General features: G+C 37.1%; 1 protein-coding gene across 1 annotated transcript; it reads left to right on the top strand.

Moving 5' to 3' along the window:
- The first annotated feature begins 8,765 nt into the window (after positions 1–8,765).
- Positions 8,766–9,482, top strand: LOC149170379 (uncharacterized). The gene has a single exon (XM_089425547.1). The coding sequence runs from the start codon at positions 8,766–8,768 to the stop codon at positions 9,480–9,482; it is 717 nt and encodes a 238-aa protein (XP_089281673.1).
- Positions 9,483–11,523: the final 2,041 nt, after the last annotated feature.

Below are 11,523 nucleotides of genomic sequence, written 5' to 3'. Positions count from 1 at the left end.
GCTATAATAAAGGAAACTGATGAAACCAGTTGGAGGTCCAAGTGGAATATATGGGTGGCCACCATCACTTACAGATACAATTAACACGTTGTGTTTTGATGTTAGGGCAATGGTAATTTTATGGAATTGCCTACCCATGGTTGAAATTCAATTAGAACTGACTCTTCTCAGGTATACATGGAACAAGCTTGCCTCCACATGCTTGGATTTAAATAATTAAAATAGTTGCATACAAATCACTAAGCTTATGATTCCCTTAGCAATGATGCATTCATAACTAAGGTTATATTTTGATTCTAGTAATGATGATGAGCTTTTGACATCAACCCCATGAATTCTTCACCAAAATCATGTCAACATGGTGCTAGCCCTAGCATGATCTTTATAATGAATCATTATTTATCTCGCGATGTTATACAAAAATTCTTAGGTGAGGTTGAACTATTATTTAAACTCGAGTGAATAGAGTACATGCAAACCCATATGTTATTCATATGGAAAGACGATATGCAACTTTGATGTCCTACCCCTAATTAAATATATTTAAAAACCAGTTGAAGTTCATACTTATTTTATGTGAGACCTCTCATATCAAATTTGGGCTACACAACTTAGAGAATGATATACCAAAAACCTTTTATTGGTTATGCTATGAATTTCCATACAATTACAATGTTTTGTTTGCAAATTATTTTGCAACATATTCCACCGGTGATTACTAAATCTTGCAATCATCCTTATAGATAGTCTTTTCTCCTTAAAATGGTGTAGGATCACACACAAGAGAGAGTATATTCTATGCATATGAAAATTAACGAAGAATGGAATCCCCATAAAAACTTATGGAACATTGAATTGTAATCAAACTCATAGACACTACATGTAAACATACTACGACTTGTCCCATTGAAAAGCAATGATACCTATTTATGGTTGTAAACCTTAAAATACCAACACTAGCTATAGGAGGAATTCCTGCACCCTAAGATGCTCATTAAGTTAAACATAGTAAAGGAGTAATTATAATGTTATCTTCATTAATAATATTATATGGTCCATACTAGGGTTTGGAAAAGGAACATAATTTAGAAATTCATAATGATATAATGGCTTTATGTTGTGCAATTATATTCAATCACCTCCTCACCTATGAATCATACACAACGATTGTATGGGAAAAGAAAAGCATTGAATGTGCATGCACTCTGTTGAGAAAAACATGGCCTAAAAAACCTATTTGTATAACCATGTTTATAGCCAATAAGAAATCTGGAAAATCTTATAGATCTTACTTGCATAACACAAATAGATGCTGAATACCATTACAAATGGGTCACTGCTTAAACTGAAAAAAATGGTTTTTAGTCATCACTCTTATATTGTTTACCAAGTCAGTATGATGGCTCACTAAAATATTGTTCAACATGTGTGTGGAGTCCTAAATAATCTATCTTCTCTTGTACCTTTCCAACTACTCTAACACCAAATAGCCATTAGTGGAAATTCAACATGTCTTGGGATCATTATAGAATTATGAATAGGTCAGATATCAATGTTTGTTAGGTTGTCTTCTAGTTCACATAAATCAAAGAAGAAGAAACCATGGTGTACAATGGATAAGCTTTTGGGCAGGTCTCCCCCTTACAATTAGTTAAGAAACTTCTGAACCCTTTCTCATCGCCACATCTTTGGAATCAAACCTAACTCATAATCACCTCAGTACTGTTGGAAAATTAAAGGGGTGTGTTACAAAATCTGACACCACATAGATTTCCACCCGACTTAGGTGAGAATCGATTTCATTTAGGTAGTATCTTATATTCCTTATAAGTCATTTGATATCCTCCTGACTAGTAAAAGCATTACAAGTATCAACTTGCTTGTCTCTTAATACCATATGAAAGAGAGTGTCCAATTGTTGGTGGACAAAGAGATAATGCAGAAAATGTAATCTCCTCTTCCTAAACCTTCTTGGGATGGGAATCCATTTCAAACCCTCTCCTACAACATTTTAATAAAAAAAGTAAGGGCAATCCCTGAACTATTTTGATTCCAGCAACAAAATTTCCCTCCGTACTTCCAAAGGGACTGAATCAAAGTAAGATGCAATTGAATCCTAGGCAAACAATCGACGACGTTTAATACTAGCATTGCTATCTCCCCCTCTTTGGCTTGCCATTCTATGGTGAGGAGGCATGGTATCTAGGATAGGAGAACAGTTCCAACAACCTAAGAGAGAACCATGAACAATGAAACAAACACAGAGGCAAACCATTGACCCTTGAAAGCCCGACTGAAACATAATCAAATCGTTGCCTAAATTCTACACACAGGGCCCGAATTCAAGGGGACTTGAAATTCACTACACATTAAGGGCATAAAACTCGGATAACCCACTCACAAGACACTACATGAAGACTCCACAGACTCAAACAACCCTCTAAACCACATCTAGAGTTAAATATCAGTAAAAACTTAGCCACAACGGTTCCAATTGTGAAGGTATAGAGGGAGTTCCCAATTGAGTTTACAAAATCCCAATTCCCCAAAATAGGAGTTAGAGAAGACTTACAAAAGAGAGAGATGCGCAAAACCTGAACATATATTGCACCTCTAGAAAGAAAGAAAAAACTCTTGTGCTAGAACCACACAAAAAAATGACTAGGATACCAACAACCACAAACCAATATTTAGCAGGGATGTGAAATACCTGTGAAGTCACTATCCAGGAGGGGAAAATTGGAATAGATAACCACCAATACGAAGATGGGCCCACACTCTATAGCATGCATAAATAGAACGAAAAACATTGACCCAAACCTCTCATCAACATAAAGAAAACCACATATAAGGATGTCTTTGTACCACCAGAGCTAAAAACTTCATCAACCACACCAAAGCAAACGATAGACACTACCAAGCAGACATAACTCACTGCATCAAAAATACCAGAAGCAGTAGGGTGAGGATATCACCTCACCACCACTACGCTACACAACATACCTCCGCACCCTAACACTGCACCCATGCATTTATAATGAAGGGATGTGAGGTTGCAAACCCAAGCCCGTTACCTACTCAGTGCCATGCCGTGACAAAATATGGACAAGTGTGATCCTGTCATGTCGTTCAACAAAATGTTCCCTCCATGGATCACAACCCCATTTGGGAATTAATTAATTTAATTAAAAGGGCGAAAAGGGCATAACTACTTTTAAGATAAATCTCAACCTTTGATTTGTGACTATTGAAAACATTTTAAAATATTCCATGGAAGTTAAATATGTACCATCCACTTAATAAATATTGATATAATTTATTAGATTTATGGATTTTCTCATGCATGAAGAAGGGGATTCTGAGAAAGAATTTTATAAATTATGATCTTTTGGATCTCGATGTAGAGGGCATGCTCTGTAAATTTGATTGAATTCCTCAATAAAGGTCTCTTTAATGTTTAAAGCAAATTTTATTAAATTTGTTGTAGAGCTTGCAAAATCTACTCCATTTGAGTCTCTAGAAATTGTGAGGCTTTTATGAAGTTATATATCAAATTTTACCCATGCGTGCCTCATCAAATATTGACAAGGTTCCAAAAGTTACATTTCAAAATTTTGCCAACAACTCACAATAGCATTAGGACCATTGGGGTTCGAAAAATTTGGCAAGATTCTAAAGGTTATATGAAAAAATTGGTCGATTGAAGAAAATGCCATTGGGGTTTGAGGAATTTGACAAATAACTAAAAGTTACATGTTAAATTTTGCTAATAGTCCGGTCATGGATGTTAAATGAAAAGGTGAGGGTATTTATCTATTGCAGGTCAATAAAAAGTTTGAGGTATTTATTTTATTGGTGGTCAACTAAAGGGGTTGACCTCATTATTCACCGACAAAAAGTTTGGGATTACCTCATTGGGCAAAAGGTTTGGGGTTGACCTCATTATTGATCAACAAAATGTCTGGGATTGACCTCATGGCGTAAAAAGTGTGGGGTTGACCTCATGAACACATCTAAGAAGAGTTTGGAGTTTTACCCCCATCCACTTTGGGAAATATTTTGGGTTGGAGTGTGGACAAATGACTTTTACCCCATCGATTTGGAGAAACATTTTGGGTTGGAATATGGGCAAATACACACTTAGCTATTACAACAATATTTCTCATCATCATGTAGTTAACAAAGAATTGAATCTCTTAGAGGGATCACCCGAGATAACCCTAATTGACTTATTTGCATCTGAGATTTATTATTATGGTAACCCCAATTGACTTATTCACATGTGAGACTTATTATTATGGTAAAATGTATTTAGATGGATTTATAAATTAAAGTTTTATATCGCTCTTACAAGTATGTTAAGGGAATTAATTAAGCTAATGGATAACATGGCAGTTTTCCCTTGGTGTTGTCATGGTAGTTTGGATTGGGTATTGGCAGTAACCATCCAAACTTATGTTTTAATAAATTTTATACAACCAAAAAAAACTCTTAACAAAAAAATTTAATTACAATCTTTAAAAGAATCTTTAAATTGAATTTAAAAAACACCAAAATTTAATATCAAATAAATTTTTTACATCAGTTAGACCTAAAACTACATTTGATTAGCTAAAAACTCATCTTCTTCCAAGTGCAGGAAATCTATTAATCTTTGGGACTCAAATGTATCCAACGAGAGTGATAACTTATCCCCTTGCATATCATTAGTAAATTATCCCAGATAGCATGGTTTTCCTTATATGATAATGATAATTTAAGTTGCATTAACATAAATTAACAAATAACAAATGTTTTCATTGCTAAATAACATTCAAATTATAATAAGTTTTGGCATTGTAACACCCTTCTGTTGCATCATATTTACTTTTATTTTTACCAAGTTTATGCAAAACTTAGAAACTTTTAAATTCACTTAACATGTTGTTAAAGAAGTTAAGGCTGGAAAAGCCAAGTATCATGACATTTTGTTTAAAGAAATTAAACAGGGTTAATTAAGGAAAAGACTAAATACAAAACAGTTATAACAACTCCCGGAATAGTTACAAACGGTTGCCATCACTTTTCCCAAAAATGGAAAAGGAAAGGGTAGCAAGGGGGTTGTAGAATTGTTCCTTGAGCTAGGTTGTGATACCAGTGGGAAGATTTGAATTATGGAAAACAGTCGAATGGGTATGCGACTTGAGGCTGGACAATAGTCCTGACGCCCAAGATACCTGACTGCTTTTATTCAAACTGTTAGGAGCAGGAAGTGCTCGATGGGGGACCATGGACGTGATTTCCAGGTCCATGGCTGGGTGGTGAGACCTTCCAGAAAGAGTATTGATTACACAGTGTAAATAAATCGGAACAAATAAGTACCAAAGGATTATATTTATTATTGACAATTAAATGGTGTGTAACTAGGAGTAATGGTCTCGTTTTCTTCTGTCTTTAAGCTAGATACTGCTAATTATGGATAACATTTTGTATACCCAGTTACATTCATCATAGAGAAGAATTGATGCCATAATTTTTCTCTAGTTTTATATTATGGTTAAATCTAAACCATGCAATATTATTACAAATCTAACTAATATGTTGTTGTATTAAAGACAAATGTAATGACAATAGAGTTACAATCCATGCTTAGACTTTGTTAATTGTACATATTTTTGAGAATGGAAACAATTAAATTTATTTGTACATTTAAATACCAGATTAGCAAGGAAGAAGCAAACAGATTATTCGTTACTTTCCTAACCGAGAAAGGCTTGCAGCCTGAAGGCACAAATTTATTTCGATTGTAAAATAGGAACGAAATCAGATTCAATATATATATCCTAACTATGCACATATTCAAGATTCAACATACATAAATGACTCATTATTATGCATATATTCAAGATTCAACTTACATGCATGACTCTTTACTATGCAGGCATTTTCTTATTCACGAATAGGTATCGCCATTAGAAACCATGAGTAAGAACAATATTATATAAACTGAAAATCTTAAGAACTATAACAAATATTAAATATTCCTTTGTTCTGACTCTCGGCTCAATCATTTCCATTCATTATACAAGACACATTCATATTTTCGCAAATCTATTCATATACCCGGCTTGCCATGGCAAGGGTCGAGACTTGGCGAAGGTTGTCCATAAAACCCAACAAACATTCAGTACAATCAGAGAAAAAAAAAACATAGTCACATTTGGCAGCGTATACATTAAGCAACATTTATTAATAATTTCAGTTCGGAAACCATTTGGAAAATTTCAGTAAAATCCAGGCAGTCAAGCTGCGAATCCAAATTGGCCACAACCAATCAAAATATCCATCATTCCTAAAACATTTGCGAATTCTAGGTTACGGTGAGGGTTTGGCTGTGCCGAGAGCCAGCAAACCCTCCCACCCTCAAACATGGAGCTAAACCTAGTTTATTAGTCAAGCATGTTGTCAATTTGAGAAGTATAACCAACCTGTAAATAGCAGAGAATTTTAGCTTAGGTATAGATCCTTTTCGGAGGCTCATTAGCTCCGGAATCAGGGTTGAGATATTACCTGTGAAACCCATCAAGAAAATCTTTTAGAGGTAGTCATAGGGAAGATTAACCTGCAGATAATACTTAAATAAAACTATGCTAATGATATCAGTACCTGAGAGAAGCTGCGCCATCATTGGAGCACCGCATACCTGAAAGGCAACATCGAAATGTCAACCATCACTGCCTAGAAGGAAAAAAAAATAAGAAAGGGTGTTTCGGAGTAGAGCAAACCTGGTCTCTGGAGCAGAAGGGTATCCCTGTTCGGCCACCGGGGTCGAGGGAAGAGCCAAGACCATCCACCTGAACATGCCTACAGAAAACGTTGGGGTCAGTATCATAGAGAAGGAGTGAGGGTAACTATGAATACAATCAAATATTGTATTTGGTTATCTTACCTCGTTGTTGTTGCTTGTCTGAAGGCGATAGCCATTTGTTTCTAGAACCGTAGGATGTTATGCAGAGACAGAAGTAGAAACCCTCATTCCATTGCTTCATACACTGCTCGTTACAGAGCTTCACCCTTCTCGCCACCGGTAGAGCGAAATGGGATAAAGAGGTAAGGTTAGGGTTTTACATTCGGGTTAGATTTCCCATGTCTAAGCCACCTGTATCGACCGAATGCATCATTCAAACCTTTCACCTCTGCATTTAATCAAAACCAAGCGGAAGAGTCATCACCTCTACCGAGGTGAGGACAGGTGGAGCGCATCTATGACATCGGACAGATAGCCATGTAGATGGACCTGGGTTATATTTAATTCAAATCCTTAATACGCGCGAGTCCATTGTGTCACTAATGACTCCATTAAAAATAAAATAAACTGTGTATTGCATAGGGTAAGATTGAAAATTAACTATGGTAATTAAGAAGGACTTTTTTTTTTAATTCGAGGTGTTACAAATGGTATCAGAGCCCAGATTCGTACATTGAGGCTTCTAGGTTAAATAATACACAATATAATATTATTTTTTTGCTATCATGCTTAAAATATACAATAAACAATTGAGTTGTAAATGTGAACACAAAGACAGAGACAAAAGTCTACACTCAACATGCAAAGGAGCCCCAGGATCCCAAACCCACCGGAGGTGCCTTATGTAGAGGCCAATCTGGATATATGGATACAACTAGGAGAGGAGTCTCGACAAGCTAATGTTGTGCTGCTAGAAACAGTGCAACAACTACGTACATAAATGATAAATTTGAGGTCAGATAATGAATGCATGAGACATGAGCAAGAGAAGATTCTCAAGAGCCTGTCCGACTGACAGAATCAGTGAGGGCCAAACCCTAGTACAGAGGACAAAGAAAGAACACCAATAGCTCACCATGGTGAGGATAATGCCGAGTCAGCAGAAGGACATAAGGAGGATGAAGAAGGGCGTTCAGATAACGTGTCAGACCAAAGGAAAACCAAAAAGCAAAAGACAGAATTACAGGGTGAATTTAAGAAAATAAAACCATCACTGTTCGAAGGAGAATCCGAGGAGGCAACCGAAGCATGGCTGATTGATATGGGGAAATATTTCCAAATTTATGAATACACTGACAAGCTCAAAGCACGTTTAGCGGTTTATCAGTTACGGGGAAAAGCCACTCTCTGGTGGGAAGAAATCAAGACAGTGAGAAAGATTGATGAAGAACAGGTGACATGGCAAGAATTCCATAAACACTTTAAGGATAAATACTTGACTGAGCGTTACTACGATGAAAAAGCGAAGGAGTTCCATGAGTTAAGGTTGGGAACCTTGACTATGGACGAATATGTGAAGAGGTTCACCTCCTTGCTATGATATGTTCCATACATGTAGGAGGAGAAAGCAAAGATTCAACGATTTATCAGCAGTCTACCTAATTTCATGAAGGAAAAATTGGAATTTGACTATCCGAGATGAATGGACGATGCGGTGCACAAGGCCTGTATCTATTACCAGCAGATGAAACAGAAAAATGAGGCACCCAAAGGAAATTCAAGCAGAAAAATGAGGAATCTACCCCCAAATAGATAGCAGAAGTTTGGAAATGGTTGGAATAGTCAGTAGAGAACCTTTGGAAAATTTTCTAGAAATCCACCCAAGTTTCCAGCATACCCCGAAAGCAAATAGACAAAGGGAATTAATAAGCCTGTGACCGAACAACCACCTAAGCCACCTCTGCAATGTTGGGGCTATGGAGAATCTCACTATTATAAGAACTTCCCACACAAGGCCCGAACTGAACAACTTTCCAACATGCAAGAAGCTTCTACAGTTGGAGATATAGCAAGGAGTATGCCCATAATTAATGCCGCTTTGGACGACCATCAGGCAGAATACCAGCCCACCATGATCGAGTGCGAAGGTATGATTGCTAATCAACCTGTTTCTGTTTTATTTGATCCAGGTGCTAGCCTGAGTTATATTAGCCCCAAGGTGGTAGAAAAATGTCAGCTGCCCAGTAGCAAATTTAAGAAATCCTGGCTAGTACAACTAGCCACTGGAGCTAAGAGGAAGGTGTCTGCCAAATCAGAAAATTGTCCTATCTTAGTTTCAGGGCAGCTCATTCATGTCGATCTAAATATATTACCCCTAGGTTCCTACGATGTACTGATAGGAATGGACTGGTTAGAAGGACGTTGGTCCTTAGTGGATTGTAAAAAGAAATCTGTGAACTACCTTACAGAACTGGGGCAAAGAAAAGAAATTCAAGGAATCCAGAAAAGCATGAAGTTACACCCCATCACTGCTAACCAGCTGGGGAAATGCATTAGAAAAGGCTGTCAGATTTACGTTGTTCAGGTAGGATACTCTAATGACAAAAACAAGATGACTTCTTTAGAAAACATCCCTGTAATCCAAGAATTTGTGGATGTATTTCCAGAAACTATTCCTAGGCTGCCCCCTAGACGTGACATCGATTTTACTATCGAACTCATACCTGGAGCATGGGACTTTAAGGTTGTGCATTGACTACTGACAGCTAAACAAACTCACCGTCAAAAATAGATATCCTTTACCTCGGATTGACGATTTATTTGACCAAGTGCAGGGGGGCAGTGTATTCTCTAAGATTGATCTAAGATCCGGTTATCACCAAATCCGAATAAAGGACGAGGACATCTGTAAGACTGCCTTCCAAACTCGCTATGGTCATTACGAGTTCATAGTACTGCCTTTCGGCCTTACAAACGCCCCAGCTACTTTTATGAGCCCGATGCACAATATATTTCAACCTTTCCTAGATAAATTTGTGCTGATTTTTATAGATGATATATTAATTTATTCAAAAAATCAGGAGGAACACGAACAACACTTAAGAATCGTGTTGCAAATTTTGCGAGATAATCAGCTATACGCTAAATATAGCAAGTGCAATTTTTACAAAGATAAAATTCAGTATTTGGGTCATGTTATATCAGCTGAGGGCATAACGGTTGACCCAAAGAAGATAAAAACAATAATGGAATGGACAGCCCCGAAAAATGTTGCTGATATCATATCCTTTTTAGGCCTGGCAGGTTATTACCATCGATTCATTAATTTTTTTCAAAAATAGCTTTTCCTATGACCTCCCTACAGAAAAAGGGTGTGTTTTCCATTGGACAGCAGAATGCCAGTAGAGTTTTGAGTAGCTGAAGCAGTTACTCACCATGGCACCAGTGTTGAAAGTAGCAGATCCAGAAAAATCATTCGTTGTTTGCACAGATGCAAGTAAGGAAGGAGTTGGTGGAGTATTAACTCAAGAGGGAAAGGTCATCGCATATGAATCACATAAATTGAAAGACTATGAACATCGGTACTCTGCTTATGATCTAGAGTTAACAACAGTTGTACACGCGCTTAAAATGTGGTGGCACTACCTTTTAGGAAAGAAATTCTACTGTTAACCGATCATAGCAGTTTAACAATTTTTTTTAATTAGTCAAGTTTGAATGCTTGGTAGGCCCGGTGGACTGCATTTCTAAGAGAATTCGACTTCGATATGAAACATCTTAAAGGAAAAGAAAATCGGGTGGCTGATGCATTAAGCAGAAAAATGCATTGTGTCTATGAGATACAACTCAGTCAGGCACAATCTAACCTCCCTGAAATTATCAAGGAAGCATCCCTCAAGGATCTAGAATATGCTTTCTATTGCAGCAAGTAGCAGAAGATCGGAAAAATTAAATCAGTCTCATTATGATATAACTTCTGGAGAATTGTTGACATTCATGAGAAATTAGTCAGTTACGACTACCTCTCATGGAAATGGTCATACGTTTGAATGACTTACTTAACGCAGTTGAATCCCAAAAATGATATCTAATAAAATTTATGTTCCCAATCAAAATTCCGTTAAGTAATTATTACTGGATGAATTTCACAGGAAGCCTTATGCCGCCCATCCAGGATATCAGAAACTTTTAACAGCTATCCAGAAAAGTTACTTCTGGCCAGGATTAAGAAAGGATGTTGCGGAGTACTTATCCAAGTGTTTGGAATGTCAGTTAGTAAAGGCAGAGCATCAACATCCCGTGGGTCTCCTACAACCGTTACCCATTCCTGAATGGAAATGGGATACAATTACTTTAGATTTTATTACAGGATTACCCCGCACTAGAAAGTAGCATGATTCAATTATGGTGGTAGTGGATAAGCTGAGTAAAACAACCCATTTTATACCAGTGAAATCCACCTACAAGACAGTAGAGATAGCAGATATATTCATGAAGGAAATCTTTCGATTACATGGGATACCTCGGGTTGTGATTTCTGACAGAGATGTAAAATTTACATCCGCTTTTTGGAAAACCCTTTTTGTTGGGTTGGGTACTCAGATTCAATTCAGTACCGCTTACCATCCACAAACGGATGGCCAAACAGAACGAGTAAACCAAGTCCTCGAAGATATGTTAAGAATGTTCGTTATGCAGCAACCCCACAAGTGGGAGGATTACCTCCATTTAGTAGAGTTCGCGTATAACAATGGCCATCATGAGTCATTGGGCATGAGCCCTTTTGAGGTACTATA

The sequence above is a fragment of the Pinus tabuliformis genome, chromosome 4_2 (genome assembly GCF_031772625.1).
Source record: "Pinus tabuliformis cultivar Carrire ecotype Pingquan chromosome 4_2, CPIR1, whole genome shotgun sequence".
In the NCBI taxonomy this organism is placed as follows: domain Eukaryota; kingdom Viridiplantae; phylum Streptophyta; class Pinopsida; order Pinales; family Pinaceae; genus Pinus; species Pinus tabuliformis.
The sequence above is the reverse complement of the archived record's forward strand: the minus strand, read 5'-3'. Positions and strand labels throughout refer to the sequence as shown.